General features: G+C 30.8%; 1 protein-coding gene across 17 annotated transcripts in view; it reads right to left on the minus strand.

Annotated features, from left to right (window-relative positions):
• Positions 1 to 18: 18 nt before the first annotated feature.
• LOC122714678 (potassium voltage-gated channel subfamily KQT member 1) overlaps positions 19 to 24,223 on the minus strand; it is a 123,997-nt gene continuing 99,792 nt past the window's right edge. For 12 of the 17 annotated variants that reach the window (XM_043936382.1, XM_043936346.1, XM_043936373.1 and 9 more), the window contains 5 exons: positions 19,281 to 19,534; positions 18,100 to 18,192; positions 14,752 to 14,908; positions 10,933 to 11,055; positions 5,156 to 9,541 (listed from right to left, as the gene is read on the minus strand). In XM_043936382.1, the coding sequence (XP_043792317.1) occupies positions 9,440 to 9,541; positions 10,933 to 11,055; positions 14,752 to 14,908; positions 18,100 to 18,192; positions 19,281 to 19,534 (729 nt within the window). In that variant the 3' untranslated portion in view covers positions 5,156 to 9,439. The other 5 variants (XM_043936271.1, XM_043936253.1, XM_043936278.1 and 2 more) reach the window with 4 other exon arrangements.

The raw sequence follows: 24,223 nt of genomic DNA on the forward strand, positions 1-24,223 counted from the left end.
TTTTTTTTTTTTTTTTTCTTTTTGGTTCAACCCGTTATAGGACGCCATATTGCGATTATCTTAAATAGTAACGTGTAAAGTGTTACAAGAATTTAATCTGTTTCTTCATTATTCTGCGAGATTGATTGTTACGCGATGTAAATTTCTACATGAAAGAATCTTATATCGTGTTGAAATTGAGGATAATAAATTTTTTTGATTTATTATATCTTATATAATGATATAAGAGAAGATATTATAAACTAGATTAAAAGGAAATAAAGATAAATGAAGAAGATTATCCAATAATAGCACGATATAAGTGAATAGAAAAGAAAGTCTAGAGCTACCTTCATTATCTTCACTTAATTATTGATTTATCCAATATTTTTGATCTATATAGGATAAAACTCGAAAAAAGAATAATTTTGGAATCAGAGAAAGATCATTATTTCGAATTACAAACGAAATGAGAAAAAAGTGATATTTCTTTGCATTCTTTGCTCGTTCGATAAATAGATAATTTTAAATTTGTTACCTTCTATCGATAAGTTTTAATTTTAACTAGCGCGAGTATGTACGTATGTTTCTAATAATTTCGAGCAAATAGAAGGAATAAATGAATTTCGAATAAATAAAGAAGTTTCGAATATAGCGGTTATCACATGTTCTAATTGCAAGCTGCGAGCAACAGCAGAATTTTCGTGAAATTGTTATTCATAATTCTAATTATCCATTTTTAATAAATTACCGATCAAAATTATCGTTTTAACGTTTCACGCTCGGCTGAATTTAAATTATACGATATCTCTGCAATTTCTTTGTTGTTAATTTAGATTAATTAATCTAACTATTCTGAATACGAAGAATTTCAGTCAAATCAAAACTCTTTAAATATTTATTAATTCTTGAAACTTTTTAAAAAGAAAAATAAAAAAAGTTAACCTAACTTAATCATCTCATGATCATTCGTTTCAACAGTTTCACGATCCCACTCAAAGTTTTATATTCAAATTTCACGCCATTCTGATCTTTTGAAATATTCGTTTCAACATCAATATAATAAATACAATGAATTGTTCCGTTACAATGGATTTGAAGAGTCTTCATCCAATTTGATCCCATTCACAAATATTACTTAATAGAATACGTCCAATTATATCATCATTCTTCCGTATCTTTCAATTAATTGCGAGTAATTAGTCGCAGTTGCACGCAAGTGGCGTTTCATTAAACGTTCTGTCCGTGATTAAAAAGTAATTCGAATGAAAAAAACTCGAGGGCACGAGAAACTCTGAAAAAAAAAAAAAGTTTTACCATATATAGTTATTTATTTAATTGTTAATTCGTCCGTTGAAACGAACTTTTCGAGATTAAAGCAAACTTAACCTCTCAATTTTCCTTATTCTTTTCTTCGTCTCTTAAACTTCTTAAAATTTTCCATCTACTTTTTCGAAAGAGTCAATATACATTTCGATGCGAAAGATTTCGATTTATTTTATTTTATTATATTTGATACTTGATAACATCAATTTCCGTAACTTAAACTATATTATTCTCTTGAACATCTCGTTAATCTTATACTGGAGAGCAATAGATTCGATATGAAAAAAAAATTTCATAAATCACTCGAAGAATAATTTGAAAAACGCTCTCCCTTGTATGAAAAATTCCAATTTCGATTAATCGATTATCGATAAAATCTGACTTTTTCCTTCAGAAATTTTTCTTACGTTCGATTAACAATTTAATCGTTTCTATAGCCGAGGCGCAAAGCATTAAAACGAAGTTTTAAATTATGATGTTTAATAATTTCTCGATCGAATATCAACGAATACATACGATATTTGTTTTTATTATGTACGAAGCACATGCGCGTGTATATGTATATATGTATATATTATATTATCTATTTATTTACGTTTCACGATTATACACGTTAAACGTTTTATTAATAATCACATTACACGTATATATTTTCGGCCGATTCGCGAACACTACTTGCTTCTCGAAATCCTCGTCATAAATGTTTTACAATTTTTTTCAATCAAGCCACGAGTTACAAAATCGTAATCGTAAATGTAAAAAATCGTATAACAATTTATGAAAAGGGTGATGTGTTATATATATGTATATATGTATATATATATATTTTTGTACATACCCTTTAAACATTTCCTTTACAATTCGTGATAATCCCTTTTTTTTTTTTCTCTCTCTATTGCTCGGAATAAATAAGAAAAATAAATCGATCGAATTTTGCAAACGAAGATCATGCACGATCTACGATTTTTTTTCAAGCGAATATTTCTAACGCGTTTCAATTACGAAATAATTTATTCCTGTGATTTAATAAAATTTTTTAAATTTATTTTAATCCTTTAACACTTTGTAATATTATAAATATAATTGTTTATTCATTTTTCCCCATTATACACTTATTTTTATTAATAATCGTTATATTTTTTTTTTTATAATTATAGAAAAAAAAATATGTAACGAAGAAAGAAGACAGATTTCAGTGTTAAGGGATTAAAATATCTTCAATATCCTTCTTTTATGTTCTTTTTGATGTTGTTTCTCTTCGTTTAATCACTACAGTTTTGATGAGCATCGATGAACACTACCGTGTTATACGAATATACATGATATTATATTTACGCGCAATTTGATTCTTTCTTTTTTTTTTTTTTTTTTTTTTTTTTTNTTTTTTTTTTTTTTTTTTTTTAATTTAAATTTTAAGTTTTTATTCAAGTTAAACGTTTTCTATTATAGTTATCGGTGGTCCAGTTAGAATATTGTTCGAAAAAAAAAAAAACGAATACGGTTGTAAAATATGTAAGAACATTTGGACGCCTCGTTTCGCTCGTTTTATACCACGGATTTAAAATACACGCGTAGTTTATTCATCCTGTTGACTCTTACACGGCAGGAATACATTAGACAAGCAACGTGACAGAAAGTGAAGTGAAAATGAAATTATTTCACGTTATTCGAGATATATATATATATTGTCGAGAAAGGAGGCCGTACAAGGTGGATAATTCGTGCGAGAAAGATAAAAATTATTCAGAGAATCATAGTTACCAGTTCTGGGGACAGTTTTTCGTATTTTATTACTTGACTTAACTTTTATTACTTTACTTAACTTTTATTACTTAAACTCGTATGATATTGTTTTTAAAAAATAAAATCTAAAAAGCGTGACAATTGAAAGTGATAAATAATGTATGATCTCTTTTTACATATAAAGTTTCGATAATATGATTTTTTGGTAAAGACGCNCTTTTATTACTTAAACTCGTATGATATTGTTTCATTTTTAAAAAATAAAATCTAAAAAGCGTGACAATTGAAAGTGATAAATAATGTATGATCTCTTTTTACATATAAAGTTTCGATAATATGATTTTTTGGTAAAGACGCCTATAGATAGGCAACCGGCCCAGACTATTATACATTCACGATTGGAAAAGATTGTATGATATTTACGAATGAAAGAAAATTCTTAAGATTTTTTTTTTGCCAAAAGATATTATTAAATTTCAATCTTCGAAATCCAATTAGAATAACACGATTCGTTATATTGATAAAATTTATTTAATTCTTTTTTTCATATTTTTAAATTTTAATCAAATATGATTTTCCATTTTAGATAAATAAATTTTCTATTATACTAAGAATAAAATTTTCCATCCAGAACTGGTAACGGATGATTCAGAGAACATTCGGAGAAATTCGAAATTCAAAAAACAACCAAGTTCTCGAGTTTAAGATTTTCAAAGTTACTCGATTCTTTCACACTGTTGTCCCGAGATTATTACTTAATTAATTTACGATAAATGTTCCCAGAGTATTTTTGCATAATTAAAAAGTGTTCGAATATTCGAATCGTTAATCTCAAGGATATATATTCTATTGTTAAAAACGAAATCTTTATATTTATTGTTTATGCGCGTATTCAACATTGTTTGATTGTCTCTACTCATGGTCGGCAATATAATCATCGAGTGATGCTCCATTTTCAATATTCGATAATTCTTTTAACGTTTCCTTCGTTTCGTCTAACTTGAACTGACTCGATTTCAGGATAAGTAAACAGTTCTTAAAAAACGTTTCTCGTTCAGTTTTCGAAACTTAAAATTCAATCCCTGATTATTAGAATACTTACAATTTTTTTTTTTTAATTTCATTTACACAATCTTGAATATTTTACACGTATTCTTAATAAAAAATTCTTAATAAAAAAAAAAAAAAAAAATATCAGAGTGGAAGAAAAATTGCATGCACACCTTGTTAATTCTTATTATATTTTCCAATATATGTAATATTTATAAGAATGCAATTTATAATCTTTTTTATATTGTTGTAATAAAATCATAAACTTCAATAAAAAGAATTATATTTTTCATCCTATATTTTTTAAATTATAGTTTATCGAATTTTTATTTATATCTTTTCATATATAAATTTTCTATTGTTATTATTTATTTATTTATTTATACTGAATGAGAAACGTTTTACTTACGAATGAAAGAAAATGAACGTCGAGCGGGTTTTGTTTTACGAAATAGAAAAATTCGTGCTTCAACTTTGGAGCGTTTACCTATTATAGTATTGCCACTATTATATTATTAATTTATTAATAATCCTACGATATCGTCTACTTTATTTACAACTCTATCTTAAGCCTAATATTCTATCCTTCTTTATCAATTGCGTTATAGTGGAATTAGTTAAGTGAGAGGCACCATAGAATTTTTATATCGTACTATCATGCTCGTTTTACAGAATATTTTTCTTCTTCTTCTTCTTCCATTTTCCCCATTCATTCTCTTATCGACATTTTTCACGAAACGAAAAATTCCATCAAATTGCGAGCAAGTTGAATTATGATATAATCGTGGAAATAAAAATTATTAATGGTACATCGATGGATTGACTAGAATTTCTGTGTCTTGTTAACAATTAATTATAAAAAGAACCTATTTCTTACAATTGAACTAATAATTATAATTAATCGTAAGAAATTCTTCGAATATCGTCAAGGAATAAAATGTGTCTAATTTTTTTTTGAATCCTTTACGCTCTTATCGTATAATAAATTCTTCCAAAATGTAATTTTATTAATTAATAAAAAAAAAAAAATAATTAAAAGTTATTTTATTTCAAACAGTTTTTGAAGATAATTTATCGAAAATTTCTTTCTTTTTAAAATATTTTCAAAATTTCGATTTGTTAAAACGAATTAAGAATTTGAAATGTATTATATAAAAGAGCGCGAAGAATTTTAAAAGACACGGAATTAAAGCGCTTACACGATCTTCCTTCCGCCCACTCGATTTCAAAATACTCCTAAAAGCAGCTTCGCTTGAGAAATTGTTTCCTACCTTGCTATATGTATTATATATATATGTATATATATTATATACAAATTTGCATTACTTTAATATAAGTTAAGACGATAGATATTTTCAGTGCAATATTTCGCTCGACGATAAATGTAATCCTAGTTAACAAGAGACTGGTCCTTCCCGCGCAGAGAGATCGATTAAACCTTCGAGATGAAAGAGAGAGAGAGAGAGAGAGAGAGAGTATGTGTGTGTGTGTAGTCGTGAGTAGTCGAGATTAAAACGAGACGCTTTGCAAACACTTTCGTGAATTTCGAGAGATCAGATTTCGTGTGTCTCGCGAAAACGAACAATATAGAATTTCAAAATAAGATAAAGGATGCCCGTTGATTTCAACCATTCGAGAGAAAAATTTTTTTTTGTTTTATTCCTTTCAATAATAGTTATTCCAATCGATTAACTATTTTAAAGAATTAGAAAATTGATATTCTGAGATAATATTCTTTCTTCTTGAATAAATGAATATTTTTTTTTTTAATTATTAAAATTCCTTTTCTTTTAAACAAGTGGTTATTTTGATCGTTTCTAGATTAGCAGCTTCTAGATTTGGAAAGGATAGAGGATGTTATAAACAAATAAAATTAGTCATTCATTTGCACGTATAAGAACTTTGCAAATCTTTAGGAATTTAAAATAATAATAATTATTATTAAAATTTTATATATTCAAATAATTTGAATATATTTCAAATAATTTGAAATGTGATCTTGTTTGTTTAATTTATTAGTATAATCACTGCAGATTATTAAGCCTTGTAGAGAAATATATTTGGTTATTTTTCTTCATATTTAAATTTTTTTATATTCTTTTACACTCGAATGGTCAACGAAGGATGAGAAATAAGAAGTGGGAAAATGTTTCTTGTACTACATCACGCACACTCACGCATACACACAAATCGCTTAGAAATTAGACGTGAGTTTTACGCATATAATATCTTAACGGTGTCGATTAATAACGGTTTTTTACGTGCCGATACGTATTCGATAACCTACGTAGAAAATATAAATGTATTTATATCATAATATGTATATATATGCAGAATATAATCCGATTTTCTGTTTTTCTTTCTCTTTTTTATTTTTATTATTATTATTATTATTATTTTACTCTTGAAATATGTATATATACACCGCCATTGTTTCTTTCACATATTTCGTGGCATACTAGAATGTAAGATTCTTTATGTTTTATATACGTCCACGAGCGGTATGGGCTTATACAGGATGTTCGTGATATAACGACAGTTTTATTTAAAGCAATAAAAAAATATGTGGAAATGTGTGAATGAAAGTTCTTTGAATATTTCCCCGAATTTTATTCTTGAAAATAAATAATTTCCAATTATTATTAAAATTTCCTTTTTCACGCACCGTTGTTTTGAATTTTCAATATTTTATTAATAGTTTTTTTTATTATTTCAATTTTTAAATAGATTAAAATTATTTGATACGCACTCTCGTACGACGTACGTGCGTAGCTCTTTCTGGTCTCGAGCATAATGTCGCGGTCGAATCACACAGTCGATACAAGCGACGAGCGATTCTATTTACATCGCGTGTTCCATTCCCCTTTATAATACGAAACAAAACATATTTCCGAAAGACATATACAATATTACGAACGAGATCAAAATGATTCAAATACTGTCATTTTATAATTAATTCAATCATCAATTAATAATTTTTTTTATATAAAAAAATCTAATATAATAAAAAAAAAAATTTAAAAACAGCAACTCGAATATCCTGTACATCCAAGTAATATTGCTTCATTCACTATTTGAAAGATCGCTAAATGCAAGCCCAAAAGAATTTGCAGCTCGCAAAAGGAACGAACACCCATATCGAACAGGGTGATGCGATCTTTTTTTTTTTTTTTTTTTTTTNNNTTTTTTTTTTTTATAATAAAAATCTGTTCGCTACAATCGTATGAGGAGACGATATTATTTCAACATTTTTATTATTTTTCAAAGCATTCATATGCAACGTATATATATATGTGTAACGTTCTCGCGTATTCAATATAAGATGGCGCGTTTGTGCTAAAAATCGAAAGGAAAGAGAGAGAGAGAGAGAGAGAGAGAGAGAGAGAGAGAGAGAGAGAGAGAGAGAGANGAGAGAGAGAGAGAGGGAAAAAAAAACATTTTCTAGCAATGTATATATAGAACTCGATACCGCGTATTTGTACAATACATGTACCCATTGGTACACGCAGTTATACACATATGTATTTCGATTCCTTTCTAATTAGATTAGCAATAAGATATTCAAAGTTCGTGATTAATTTTAAGGCTTAATAATTGATCGTTATTACCAGCAGAGACTAGAAGTTTTATCTGTATGTATATGTGTATATATATATATATAATATATTATGTATAGCCTATAGAGATATATCTCGCCTAGGAAGTTTTTCTTTATATTTGCTTATTGTTCCTCTCTATTATTCCTAGTTGGCCCAAGTGATGTTCCCAATACGTTTGCATTCATTTCTCTCGCGTACCTAAACTGCTTTTTCGGAACAAATTCTTTATTACCGATCGACTTATCACCATTCTACCATATAAACACCTTTTTATCGATCGATCTTTCGATGCGTTTGCTTTTAAATCGTCCAAAAACATCGATCTCTCCTGATTATATATCGAGAACTCACGATCGACATGATGAATATATTTTCCATTGTTTTTCGTTATTTTTATTATTATTTTTATTATTATTATTATTATTATTATTATTATTATTATTATTATTTTTATTTTCAATTTATTATTTAACTTTATATTGTTCCAACGTTTTCCCAACGTTGTTCCATCGGTTCCCAAGTTTGTTCGAAGAGAACAATCATTCCTGTGCGTTTAGCGTGATCGGTTTTATGAAAGCTATTCTTCGAGGACCACTGATCAGTATCAGTAGAGGAAGTATATGTAAGCGACGACGTTTAAAGTGAGCTTTGCTCCTGCCAAATTCTTTTATAGGATCTAGATCGATTTCTTCCCGGAGATAAGCGCCCTCTGGGCTGGAGGATTTTACGAATCTTTTTTTTTACTTTCTAGTTCTTTTTTTCCTTTTCTTTTCTTTAAGACGAGGTACGAACAATGTCAAAGAAAACTTTTTTTTTATATTTTTTATTTTTTTCTTTTTTTTATTTCTTTTTTAGTTTGGTTTCTTTGCGATTATAAAGGAGTTTCTGTATATTGGACGATTTTCTGATTATATATAGATCCTTTGCTTTGAATGTTCAGGTACTATCTTTCTTATTCGTTTTTTTTATGATAATTGAATTAAATATTTGAATAATTTAAAAATTGAATAATATTTAATTCATTCTTGGTTCCAGATTTATGCAAAAAGTAAAGATGATTTTTTTTCTTGTAATCCTTTGGATATTTTCGTATAAAGTTCAATGAGATTTTTCGGCGAGATTCCATATTATTTAAAAATAGATATAAATTTTTAACTTTCGTTAAGTTTTTGGTATCAATTAAATCTTAATTTTAAACAATTCTTCTTTTTTATTCGTTATAAATTCTTAATTATCGATCCTTATCCAATAACTGCACAATCTCTTCTTTTCCACTTATTTCATAATTTTTACTTTTGAAATCTTGAATCTTTTTAAATCTATCTTAAACTTTTAACTTCGATTTTTTTCCATCATTTTCTTTCGTTTTCGTGATTCGTTGTTTCTTTCAATTTCCCAAATCCTCATCCATTTCTTAATCCATTTCTTCTCCATTTCATTTAATATCCTTCAATCGACAATCAAATAAGCAATAAGAAATCCATAAATAACTAATATAAAACAATCGTCGAGAACAAAAATCGTCCAGTATCTCCAGTTTCTTTCGAATGTTACTTTGATCTATGTACGCGTAGGTAAGAAAGATCCCTGCATTTGCAGCCGAGTGCACAAGGCCGATCGCGGATTCAACCGCTTTTGCTTAACATATTCGCCGCGACGTTGGTTATGGTAACACGAGGCAAAGTCCATGGAATTGCCGATGATCGCGAAATAGATGGCACGAGCTCGCCGGGGGCTTTCTGTTACACGTCGTCCTCTATACTCCTCAGGGGTATTTGTTGCTTTTGTGCCACCGCGTTCAGCACGTAGACCAGCTGGTCCAATTTCTTGTCCATCACGGACAACTGCGGACAGAAATAGTTTCCATGTGAGAAACAATCTTCTCGCTCGTCCCTGCGGATAGAAGAATCTCTGCTCTCTGGACAGAGAGGTATTTTTCTTTTCACTTTCTCTCGTTTTTCTTTTTTTTTTTCCTCGTTTTTTTCTCATTTGAAGATTTTATTTTGAAGATTGGGAACGAAAAGTTAATAAATGTAGTTTGTTCGGAAAGTTTGAGGAGAAATAGGAAAAGTTGTATTTGTGTTTTTGTTTCAAATTTTTTAAATAAAATTAAAATTAAAATTTGTTACAAAAGTGTATAAAATTATAGGAAAAATAGATTATATAATGTATAAATATTATTAATCATATTAATTTTTACAATAATTACAATCATATTAATTTTTGATATGATTGTAGTTTGTAATCTTTATATAATTATATTGTAATAAAATGTGTTAATGCTTGATGAATTTGAAAGGAATAATAATCATGGGTGATGTACTTTATGAAAACGTGTTATGTGAAATGTAATATGATTCGACAAAGAGTTGATAATAGATATTTCAAATTGCATGATTAATTTCAATGATCTAATAATTTAAAAGCAATTTAATAATTCATTTCAATAATATATTCATGTTTTCTAGACACAGATACCTATATATTGATAATTTAACAAATTTTTTAATCTCTACTATTGGAGATCGTGATACAATTGTATCCGCGTTAATCCGATCGAAATGAAACTGAATGCTCTGAATGAACTGAGCATAAAGCTGTGCAGACCTTCATCGAATTGAAAATTATATCTTTCTCATTTGTCCACTTGTAACTGTAGCGATGGGATTAAGTTTAACATTTTCAAATCCAAGTCAAATCTAATATCAAGGACTCATTTCATAAAATTCTATTTTATTACGACAGAATAAGTTTCTGCAAAGATGGAAAAATCTACAATCTATTTATATCGCTTATTCGTACAATGAAAAACCGATCGTATCCGATCTTTGCCGAATCCACTCGAACTTCTCATCGTAATATGAAAGTACCCAAATCTCAACCGATCTCAACCGATCTCTCCCGATGTTTCCCGAACTATTCCGAATTTACGAATTCAAATATTTACAATCACTAATAATTCATAAAAAAAATTCGAATCCATTTAATCAACGTTCGATCAGAATTGAAAGTATCTCGTGTCTGTATCCAATTTAAATTAAAACTATCGATTTTTAAGATATCAGTGAGAAAAAGGGATGTTCAAAATTTTACGATTGAATTTATACTATTATCTTATCACTATCTATAAATAAAATGAATATATATGTATGTGAAAAAAAGTTTTCACTCTCGAAAAAAAAAAATAACGAGTATTAGAGATGACACAGAGCCGGAAAAAAGGTCGTGAACTCACCTGCTGCTCGACCCTGTATAAGCGTGCGCCTATAGTCATTGGCTTCACGTTCCCCGCTCGGTCGATTCCTGCTAGGTAGCTGCCCGGTTTGCCCAGGGTCTGGTCCAATCTCCTCTGCAACTCCTGTGAAAAGGCGCAGGTTAAACGCTTAACGAGATAACGTAGCGCAGAATTAAATAAAAATAAGCGGTTTCCTTTTTTTCAATTTTACTATCTGGAACGTTACATTTACAATGTATATATATATATATATTTGAGAATTGTTTCATATTATATTTTTAGAATCGCGAGAGAAATAATGGAGGAATAATTCTTGAGATCTTTTTCGAGCTACATTACATAATTTTATTTCAAAGGAAAATTAGATTTCTGCAGCAGTCTGAAATTCTAATAGGAATTTAATATTCACTGGTATCGTTTAAGTTGGTTTAATATTAAAAGCATAAAATATAAATTTTCCTCTCGTTCGACTATTTCTATCATTAAATATCTCTATTGTATTTAATCTCATACTCATAAATCAGATTCAAATTTTATCAATTTTTCTCTCGAATTCATCTCAATAATTCTTTCAATAACATTTAAATTTAAATAAGAAAATTTTGAATTATTGTATATTCATTATATATATATATCGAATCGTTGCTTTTCACATTTCTTTTCGATTCTTATAAGAACACACGTATCCAAGGTTTTCCACTACTTCGAAACACGTTTATTTAGTCGTGGATCCAAATCAATTAGACTTAACAAACGACAATTCAGCTACAACTTACGACTTGTTTTGCAGAGGAATGTTCTATCGCGTACACATGGAGACGCGAGAAACGTTTAATTGGATTGCACAGCGTAGCCAATTTTCGTGTGCGAATATTGCATTATCTTGTTCATTATCCGCGATCGAAAAACAACATTAAACGTCGATGCATTATCGAGGGGGACGAAATTAATTATGTCGAGGCATCGTTTAATTAGCTTTGTTAATTAATTCCATTTCACGGGCAACAAGTAACGATAAATAGCGCGAACTTGTTCAATGCCGATGATAAATTAATATTGATACAGGTTGACAAGAGATTTCAATGTTTCGAGGATAAAATTACACTCATCGAAAAATATTAAATTATATTTAGAAATTTTAGTTCGGAAATTTTTAAATTCGAAGTAGTAATTTTTGCAATTTGATTTTTGATTATTCAAAGATTAGATTTAATTCATCTTTTTGAAATCGGTCAAAGCCTTTTTTTTTTTAAATTTTTAAACCAGAAAAGTATTTGTATATAAGAAATTAAAAATAATTAATTAAAATTTAATCAATTAAATTTAGAAAACATGCACACATATTTAAATCTCCTTTTTCAAAATTCTAAATAAGATAATATCGATATTAAATTAAATTAAATTTCGCATCGACATTGTTTTCTAAAAAATTTAAATTTCAGAAAAATTCCTAAAACATTCACTTCACAGAAAGAAACATGCAAAAATTGTACTCCTGATTGATTTCAAGAAACTACATTACATTTATATCTCTAATAATATCTCAATTCGATAATATAATAAATCGAAGTTTCTCTAGAGGCCTGGAAACTATTATTAGTTTATCACGATGATACAATGAATCGACGTATACCATAAAGTTGAGAATTATGAGAAGAGGGGAAACGTTATTTTAACGTAGCATGAAGGCTTAAGGATGTTATCGACGCATCATATAATAAAGCCTGATCCCCATTCGAAACAATATAACTCGAACAAATAATATCTTTCTATGCACATTGGATCGTACATATCGATCGATGGTTTCAATTTGAATAATCGCGCCATTTCTCGTCGTTACCGGCCGAGCTTGCAAACTGTTCTCAACATTGCAAATAAAATTATTGTGCAAATTTTTGTGAACACACGTCTTGAATGAGTAAGTAAACGCGTTTTGTTAAGATTTCTTTGTTAAATTTCTCGATTAATTGAAACGAAGGAAATTTCCAAGCGACGAACGATCAAAATGTTCATTTTTAATAAAATTTTTGATATCAAGATATTAATTGTAGACACAATCGCGTTTACATTTTGTTTAAGTGAAAATTATTGCATTATATTTCGTGACGTATAGAACGTGGATTATGTCGAATTTGGTCAAACAATTCCAATTCCTAGTTGAACACCGATATTCCGGATAATGTAATAGTAATGCGCTATTGTGCATTTCCTGGGATTCAAAGAGGATTATTTATCGCGGCCTTCTAAAATAATTAAACCTAGATTTGGACAAACGTTTGTTTCTAATTGAATAATGAATACGAAATTGCAATAATCAAAAATGTATCATTTTTCGAAATCGATTCGTTTAATGATAATAAAATTTTCGTAAAATTTATTCTTCTTTCTTGAAACATATCTTCAAAGAAAATTCCGTATTGATTACGATACGTATTAAATCTACGCTTCAATTAATTTTTCTTAAATTAAATTTTGCATCGACTTTGTTTCTTAAAAAATTTAAATTTCAGAAAAATTCTTAAAACATCCACTTCGCGTAGAAACATGCAAAAATTGTACTCCTGAAAGATGATCCTCCTTTCCGACAAAACTTTACTTTCAACTTAGCCCAATTGTTAAGAATATTATTGAACAGATGATGATTACCATTAACCAACGTATCACAGTTCGATGATTCCATTATTACATTAATTAAATCTAAAAAAAAAAAAAAAACATGAAAATAAAATAATATCAACGCACTCTGTAAATCGACGAAAAGATTATCCCTTAATATAATTGCATATATAAAATATATAATATATATAATTATATAAAATAAATAATATATAAAATATAATTGCATTTTGAATACGGTCCCTCGATCGTTTAAACGCAGACCCTTGGCCTATCGTCGACGGCGGCCTTTACTCGGCTCGAAGCGATTGGCAGCGACGTAATAATTGTCGACGACGCGCAATCTGCATTTCCCCCGATGAGAAACGATACAACACAGGCCGCCATTGTCTTTCACAGCGGCGCAGCAGCGCGTTCTATCGCGAAATGTTAAACGTTACTCGCCTCCGATGACCGATTTTCTCTCTCCTTTTGTTCCGTCCTTTTCCTCCTCCTTTCTTTTTATTTCTCTATTTTTTTCTTTTTCTTTCCTTTTCCTCGGAGAGAATCGATGCGCATTATCACGGATAATAACCATCAAGAAGTCAGATCAGATATAATTCGAGACACACATTTTTTATTTATTTATTTATTTTATTTTATTTTTATTTATTTTATATCGTGAAATATTTCGCTTCGAGTTGATTTTCCTTTTTTTTTTTTTTTTTTTGTAAATCAGTTATCAGAATCGCGTTTCAGATTTCTAGTAGTAGGAATGATTCTAGGAAATTATTAAACCAGGATTTACATTTGAAAAAAGTATTTCCCTTTGATTCTTTATCCGTTTCCAGATTAGCCGTGATATTTGATACGCGTGTGCAAACATGTAAACATTAATATTCGTATCGGGAGGTCGGAGAAGGGGCTCGAGCTTCCCCCCTCCCATCCCCTTTAATCTTTGAACGATCATGCAATCATAGATCATGCGATCTTGAATCTTTAATATCACACACAATTACGCTATTCCATAATTCTATCAATATCAATTGTATATACGAGGAGAAAAACGAAATAGGAATAGATAGATAATATAGATCGATCGTGATCAGTCCGACGAGTGGCGTAGATCGGACATTTATCGGACAGGTAACATGCATTACGATGCGTCGGTAAGTGGTATAGGTCGGTGAACGGTCGGACAGGCGGATTAGGATCGCCGCTCACCTTGATTCGAACCATCATGTTCAAGTGGCCTTGGCTGTACTGCTCGATCACATCACGTACATCGTACGGTTTCCTCGCCTGCTGGAACTTCCTTCTGGCCACGAAATACTTGATCTTCCTGATCGCCCTTATGGCGTTTCGATGCGCCTCCGTCAACCTGAAAATAACAGCGATCCTACCTTTAGCGAATTCGCCACAAGCGTGCATCAACGAGTATGATATAAATCATCGCAAGATGATTTTTTTCTTCGATTCACGTTTTCTTATAGCTCCATCTCGCGCGAAATTATATTTCACGTATATTTCAATATATTCTTTACACTGACAATAATAAATATAATATTTGTCACTCGAAATTCGTTTCTATTTTTAAAATTTCGAGAGAGAGAGAGAGAGAATTTTTCGAAAAGAAAAATCGTCAAATATCAAATTTTAACATATTTTCACTCGAAAATTCTTATTTGACCAATAAACGAGATAAGAAGGACAGAGTAGGAATAAAAAAAATAAAAAGGAAATTAAAGAAGAGAGATGTTGTATTCCTTTTTATCGCCGCGTTTCACGACCAATATATCGTAAAATAATTATCGGCTCAAGAGAAAACGACAACGGTTATTGATCGTTCGCCTAACATCGCCTGTCGATATACCAAATTATACGCAAACACACTTCGTCGTCGGATTCAAGTAGCTGCCGCTATGGCGCGACACGCGTGTACCAATCCGCCTACGCTCTCCCAACTCTTCGCAGAGACTTTACGGGGAAAAGTGGCCGCCGCCGTTCATCCGTTGTTTACGATTTCAACGTTGGTTCACCGCGAGCAAACAACGCTCCCCTCGCCACGGAGCGTAAAATGGAACACGAGAAAGATTTCGTGTATATATATATATATCTTCTGGGAAAGGATTCGTGTTATCTAACAATGATCTCGAACAATTGATATTCCAACATCTCTTATTGTCGAGAGTAATATTTGTTAGATCTTCTTTTCTTTTCTTTTTTCGACGAATCGTCAAATATCAAATTTTCGCCGAGAAAATTTTACAAATTTGATCTTTTCCGCGAAAAGCAATGGCCAACATATTTTTAACTCGAGACAAAAGAAAATTCCAATAGCACTTATTGGAGGAGACCATTTATATCAAATTGTTGAAACTAGAATTCATACTAAATAAAAAGAAAAAATATTTTACAAATGAGATAATTTCTAAAAACTCTCTACGTCATTTCTTCTATCCAGAAATTAATCACGCTTCCGCAATCTTCCTGAAAATAATAAGAAAAACATCCGTGTGGCCGCGCTTCAATAGAAAGAATTTAAAACGAGATCTTCCTTTCCCCACCCCCTCCCCCACCCCTTCTTTCCACATTCTAAACGACTCGGTATTTTTCAATTCTTCATTCACAAATGTGTCGCACAAATTCTTAATTCACAGGAAAAAATTGGAGTGGCTGGGCGAAAAACCCAGTCGGCTATTTTCACAAACGATTTCACGTTTCAACGGCAAAGCTGTTGGAAAGCTCACGCTTCGAAACGAAGGAAAGGGGAGAGAAAAAAAAAAGAAAAAAAGAGAGAGAGAGAGAGAGAAGAACGTAGACAGAAAACAGAGAAACTTCGAAACGCGACTTGTCTTTGTGTCGGAGGTTCGAGTGGCAGACTAGCAAAGGATATAGGCCGTCCGTGAAGCGGAGTAATGCACCGGTGAAAAAAGCACTTACATGCGGTGCTTTTTCGAGGGGAGAGGGGGAGAAGTGGAAGAGACAGACGAGAGAAAGAGAAGAGCTTTTTTTCAGGAGAGCGAGGTAACGTTCCGTTCCGCTTTCGAGAATGGAGACTTCCTCGAAATGTCAATGCCACGAGCTCGAGAGATTTGCTTCTCATGGATTCGCTTTTTTACACGATCGTTGATTTTACGTTGATTTATCGAAGATCATTTTTTAATAATATAATTTCTTTGTACTTAAAAAATGGTTGGTTAAACGTAGATAGATAGACTGCAATGAGAAGTCGGAAAATAATATAATTTAATAATATAATTTCTTTGTATGTAAAAAATGGTTGGTTAAACGTAGATAGATAGATTGCGATGAGAAGTCGGAAAACTTCGGGACGAATCGGAAAAATTCGGGCGAGATATCGAAACAGTCGATTAATCGATGCTTGGTGTTCGATCGAGCGGATAATTCGACTTCGCGTTAATTCGGCAAGGATCGGATACGTTCGGCTTCGTTCCAGGATACAATCATTGAATGAAAATAGGAGGAGTCGATCGTGGCCGATTTTTAACGAACAAAACCGAAGAGAAATCTATATAACGATATAACAGAGATATTGAAATCAATTTTTCTCTCTTTTCCACTTTTTACGGAATGTGATCGAAGCAACGAGAACAAAATATCGATCGAATATTAAAATTAAATCTATCGTGAGGGAAGTTTGGCAATTTGAAATTAAAAGTAAAAATATCCTCATTCGAAAATCCTTTTTATCTCTCCATAAAGGCTACCGTTATCACTATGTATTTCAACAGCAATCCTCGACCGCAATTCAAATTTCTGCTAGCCGCACACTTTATGTATTTCCTTTGCGGTGAATTCAAAGATCGATCGAATGTGGAGGCTACGAATCGTAGCGCGTTTAATACTAACGAGATCCAGTTTGAATTGCTGTTTCGAGCCATTTCGAGCGTTGTATCACGGTAGAGACCAGTACGTATGTACGTGCCGGACGAAAATTCTTCGGTTAATATCGATCCTGTATGCAAAATGAAAGTAATTTGCATAAAGATACAGACGATTTTCTGGTCAACACTTGATTTTCCACGTTGTTTGTTATCGATGCGCAAACGAAAAATAATCGAACGATAACTACTACTTTTGAAAAATTTCTATTACACAATCTGAGAATCCGAGTTAAAGTTTATAAGTTTTCTAAATTATTTTAAAAATTATTTTTAAAGCACGTTGTATTTAAATAGAGCTCTTTAATAAGCTGATAAAATTGTATCAACAATTATTCATTGAAATCTTTAAGAAATACTCGATACATTAGCAATTTGTGCAAACCTTATTCCAAACTTTAAAAAATGCTTCAAGATACACTAAGTAAGCTACTCAATCTATTTTTTAAATTTATGCTTTAACATTTTTTTCTTTCTTTTAAAATATATTTTAAATATCTCCTCTCCCCCCCAAAATACTATTCAAACTATTTTTTCAATATAAATAGAACTCACAACTCGTCCCCTCTAGTTCCTTCTTAAAACGTTCTATCTCTCTCCTTCTAAAACTAGGTATATTTCCGCGCGAAAATCCGCACGAGATGGCATAAGGAAGAAGCGTACTTACGTGGTAACCCTCTGCGGTTCCTCGATATCAATGTCGATTTCGTCGCTGGTAGCCTCCGTGACGGAGCTCGTCTGCGAGGTGAAGAGGCTTCCCCTGCCAACCGGAAATACGCTACTCACACTACCAAACTCGAGAAACTAGTTCGCACGACGTTCAAAGCCGCTCCAGAGAAAGTGCCCTTCAGCCGGCTGACATTTCCTGTCACGCCAACTTTCCCCGATCTATCTATTATTTCACTGCGAAATTTCCAAAGGTTTTCACCGATTTTCTTCACAACGCACAACTTATGCTGTACTTTGATATTTCACGTTCAATATTGATAAACGAAATTTTTTTTACGACAGTGTTTTAATTGTATTCGATAATTTCGAAAATCTTTGGTTTCTCTAATATACGAAGAGATTCTGCAAGTTATGTATAGAATCGAAAAGTAGATGATGTGGAATAATTTCTCTAGTTTGAATTAAAAAAATAGACGATTCTTAAAATAAATATAATTTTTCAACGACTTACGATTATTTCTAAAATTGTGTTTTTCCTTTTTTTTTAAGAATTTTAAATATTGAATTATACAAATTATTAAAATTATTACTAATTAAAAACTACCAAGTTATTTAATGTCAAATTTATATTGCGCGTCAGTCGGCTTTTTAGCTTCCCTCTCTGGAGCGAATTACAAAATTAATTACAAAATTAAGCAGCTAAATTATGAGAATGAAAGTATGTGTATATATATATATATATATACGAATAATAACGTAATTATTTACTTAATTTGCGTCTATTATAATTTAATTAAACGACAACTTAAAAAATTACCTCAATTAAACATATACTTAAAGTTTATCCAGAAAAAGTATCTGCACTAACAACATTCTAACCTCAAAATGTTCCGATTCTCAAATTCCAAGCTATACATTAATGAGATTCCAAATTTTCAATAATCTATCTAAAAATGATTCAACAACCCAATATATTCTTCCCTTCTTTCAACTCTAATCAAACAATCCGTCTATAGTTTCTAATTTAATCAATCTCTCTCGTTTAATCACCTTAAATCAAGCTTAACCTATCATTACACGTTAATCATTATACGTTGGCATTATACGTTACTTATTTAATGAAATAATCGGATCCTTAAGAAATTAAGAAAAAATATATACAAATCGATCTCCACTCACCGATTGTCGCGTCTAGCACGATTAGGCGTGCCCGCTTTCGGTTCCTCCATGTAGAAGATAACGTCTCCCTCGTTCTCCATCCTTTGATTGTCGTTTTGGTCACCGGTGGCGCCACCGCTCGACATGCCACCGGATATCGTGACCGGCGGCAACGACTGTTGCTGCTGCTGCTGCTGCTGTTGCACGTCCATTCGATTCCTCGATTTACGCCTCTTCAGCACGTTCGCCTTCTTTGCCACCTGGATCATCAGAGACTGAACCCCCGGTGCCCTCCCATTACAACACACGTCGAACACAACATGCACTATCCCTACTAGCGAGCACCACAGCTCGGCCACGGATCCATCTGAAAAAGCTTCCTATTCTTGCCAATAGAGGTAACATCTGTGCGCTTGAGAACTTAGGCTCGGGCCGGCCGATATTACACGGGTAAGGATTATCTCTTTCTGAATATTCTCATCTTGTCATTCGTGTATGTTACGATAGAAATTTCGAACTTTTGTAATTTTAAACTTTAGAATTTGTTTATTATCATCGTCGTTTATATTTGTACGAACAATTCTTGTTGATTCTACGTTGAGGTTAAAATAAAAATTGATCTGTAAAAATGTTGTCGAGGCTTATTTATCAAGTTATAAGCAATTCAAGCAAATTGAGTTAGACGAAGCGAGACGGGAATGGAGTGTAAGCCTCTTTTCATCGACGTAAACTTATATTGCTTGTAACTTAATCGATAAACCTCGATCGATATTTTTGTACACACAACTTTTGCGTTTGTTTTCGCCTCTAGAATCGAATCAAGATTTTTTATGAGTTTGAAAGTTCTAATTTTTCACAATTCGTTTATAATATATATTTAAAAAGGAAAAAGAGGGGAAGGGGAGAAGAGGAAGTTGAAAATAAATGCGATTATATCCATATCTCTATAATTCTAAATAGTCCATCTTCTTTTTAATATTCTCTGTACAGCAATCTTTTTGAAGAAATTCGATCACGATTAGACATATTATTCGAACAACCGTGTATAGTAGCAAAAGTAGTAGGCGAGGATTTGTATCAGGTTGAATTAGGTGATCCTTGCAATTCCAGTTTCAACGTGATTAATATGAATCTCTATGCTCGTCCCTGATTATTACCGACGATGACACACTGATAGCGTATCAAATTCTTGATAAGGGTATGCCACTGGCTAAATGTGGGAATATTATTCCAAAATGATACAATCTACATTTAACGGTGTCACTTGTTTCCAACTTTATTCCATCGGTTGTTGAACATTCAAATAATTAAATTGGGAATAAAGGAGGAAATAACATGGAATTTTAACATGGAATATTTGCGATAATGAACAAATATATATATATATATATATATATCGATACATAAATCGTTTTTGATAGTTATCCAATATATTATACACATATTTTTAGAAAAAAAATAATCTTCCAGTATTAAACAAGAAAATTTCGTTGCTTCTTAAAAAATTAATTTCATTGAATAATTTCACACGTAATTACCTCTGCTTTTGATGTTTTTTTATTACAAAAAAAAAATGCAAGAAAAAAAATTTTTTTTCGTTAAAAAATCTAATTACAACTCTCTACTTATATCTTAAAAACCAAGCAAATGGAAAAAAATAATTAAAAAAAAGTTACTAAATTTTCAGAAATTAATTAATAAAAATAAGGAATTCTCGGGGAAAAAGAAAGTGGAGAAAACGAATTGTTTACCGTACCGGTAAAGATGAAATAAGAGGCTGAATTCCTTTTACTTTACTTTTATCGAATTGTTTTTTTCTTTTTTTCACAAACACGTCCGCAATCGTCCACGGCTACGTCGAAAACGAAACGAGTTTCCTGACAATGATGACAAAAGTGGGTCACTATCAATTTTCAAATTATGGTATTTGAGGTTGGCAACATAAAGTCACGGTTAACGTCACATTTCAGCCTTTTAAGCACTTAAGAAAGATTCCGGAAAGAAAATTTGGAAAGCGAGTTCATCAAATCCCTGTAATCAACGTAGTTTCGTCGGCTCGTGAAACCTTTATGAAGAAAGTTTTATGATTCTGGACGTATCCGCTGTATTCGCGATATCGAGTAAAAAATTTCGATGTTCGAATAATATGTCTGATACTTTATTCTAATTAATTTGTATTTGACAACTCAAAAAAAAATATAATTTATATATGAAACAGGAATCGAGAATGAAACAGAATTCGAGAAAAATGTGAAAAGAGGTTAGGTTCGAGTCTAAACTATTATATTCTACGTAATACTATATTTTATATATTGGCATTAAATAAGAATCAAGAATGAAACAGAATTCAAGAAAAAAGTGAAAAGAGGTTAGGTTCGAGTCTAAACTATTATATTTTATGTAATACTACATTTTATATGTTGACATTAAATAAAAATCGAGAATGAAACAGAATTCGAGAAAAAAGTGAAAAGAGGTTAGGTTCGAGTCTAAACTATTATATTCACTGATTCCAAATACTTAAAAACAAAGAAATATGAAAAACGAATACAAGAAATCGAAAAAAGAAAATATTAAAATAAGAGATTAATTAAATTAATATCACGATTGGAAAGCGCGCCAAAAACGAACAAAAATAAAAAGATGCAAATATATAAAATCAATAAGAAAAAAAAAAAGATTAAGAGATTAGATCTATCCCAAACCATTATATTCAATTCCACGTAAATAACTTTATACGTATATGTAAATAACTTTTCGAATGTACATGAAGAAACGCATAAAAGTAAAAAAATATATATATATATATAAAAAATTATAATAAAAAATAAATGATGAAAAGTCGCGTTTTTAAACACGTTCTTCCAGCACGAAAGGCGGATAAATATTTCGCATCAGAGATCGAGGAAACAATCGGTTGGGAGGGAAAGGAGGATGGTAGCGGAAGTATTGGAACAGCCGACGAGCATAAATTCTCGTTCTCCAAGGAGGCGTTCGCCTTTTTGCATTTGCAGGCCGATGCGAAAATAAAATGGCGACACGTGTATGTATACCGAGTGAAACGACGGTGAAACGATTCTGCTCTCGCGCGACATCTCTCGACACGTACGATTGTAATAAAAGTTATATTATACGTGTAATATACGCGAAGTACGTAGTCCCTGGAAATAAGAGGGAACTGTGTAAATTCGGATCAATTGAAATGCGGTTTTAAAGTGGTTAGAGTTGTTAATACGCTAGTTTGAGTTTCGACCAATCGAATTGCGGTTTCTCGATTGCGGAAATTGTGAGTATAATGAATTTTGATTAGTTGAAATGTGGTTTTTCATCACGGTTAACGTTCCATAACATAAATTTGCGAATTTTTACGGGAGGAAATTAATTTGAAAATTTATACATATTAAAAATTTTTGAAGGAAATGGAATTTTTATGGAAAAATATCTAATTTTTTTTTCCTTTTATGTGATTTCTAGTTGAAGATTTGTGCAATATTGGAATATTAATCTAGAACGAATTGTAAATTAACGAGAATCATAGGTTAAAATTAAAAAGAAATTTGTTGGAAAAAAAAATGCTTATATCATAACGATTAATATCGAAGTTATTATTAATTCTATATATTTTTCGAAACGTTCAAGCAGAATTGTTTCAGCCATCATCATCGTCGATTCAGATTGTACGTACAGGATGTTAACAATATCAAGAATATTAGTAATGATTAACATCCGGAAAAAGCGTGAGCCTAAAAATTTTTTTATCTCCAACTTTTTATATAACCACTTATCCGTTTATCTCCATTCCTCTACTAAACTAATTTTATATCGATTTTCAATAAAAAAAAAAATAATCGCATTATTATATATTGGAAATATATTTGAAAAAATAATAAAAAAGGTACGTACATATATTCCCTTAAAGATAGATAATTTAATATTATAATTAAATTTGTTAAAGCGCAATTGAAATAATAAAAAAAACAAAAATTCAAAAGAGCAAGTTGAATATAAAAATATACACAAATACGAACAAGTACGGATAGAAAATAAATAATTAGCATCGAAGCTTCTAAATAATTAAGCGTTTTATGTAAAAATTACAATTTTTTCGAATCTACTCGATTTAATTTTGCCACTTTTCGCTCGCGCATAATAAAAAGCATGGAAAATTTAAATTTGCCCAAAACGTTAAGCGCTTAAGCCTTGGTACGAAAACGAGGATAAGAATAATAACGTACAAATCATCAGAAAATCTAAAATGAAAAATTTCTAAAAAAAAAAAAAAAAAAAAAATCACAATCACGAATCAAAGCGATCTATACAACGATATCTATACAAGCAACTTTCAACAATAAATTATTATCCTCGACTTTTTCTCAACACCCTGTACGTGTTAAAGCGACGCACAACATATTGCACGAAGACACGATACACGCACACGATACACAAGCGCATGCACGACAAACACAATTGCATGACACACGATCATAGTTACTTTTCAGAAAAATTCAAGTGACGAGACGAAGCTTCGTATGTGCAGTAGAGAGAAAGAGAGAGAGAGAATAGAAAATATATAATAATATAGATACATATAAAAAAGGAGTAATAAGTTATTATATGTACGTAGTTTGTATGCCGAATAAACGAGTCCTTCCGCGGATACTATATTCGCCAATTCATCTTGCCTTCTTGGATATATTTCTTTTTCTATTTTTCTATTTTTTTTTTTTTTTTTTTTTNATGCGTTTCCGTTATTGGTTATCTTAATCAATGCAAATTGCTTCGAAGCTTAAATTGCTAAAAAGCGTATTCGATTTTGTATCTTTTTAATCAATCATGAGCACGATATCGACTGGCAAAAGTATCCAAGCTAAATATATTTCTTTATTTAAAAACGGGGCGTAGCAGAATATATCCTATTCCATATAATAATATTTCGATGATAATTGTTTTTTTTTTTTTTTTTT

This window comes from Apis laboriosa, unplaced genomic scaffold, assembly GCF_014066325.1.
Source record: "Apis laboriosa isolate Shangri-la unplaced genomic scaffold, ASM1406632v1 scaffold112_cov148, whole genome shotgun sequence".
Taxonomy (NCBI): Eukaryota; Metazoa; Arthropoda; class Insecta; order Hymenoptera; family Apidae; genus Apis; species Apis laboriosa.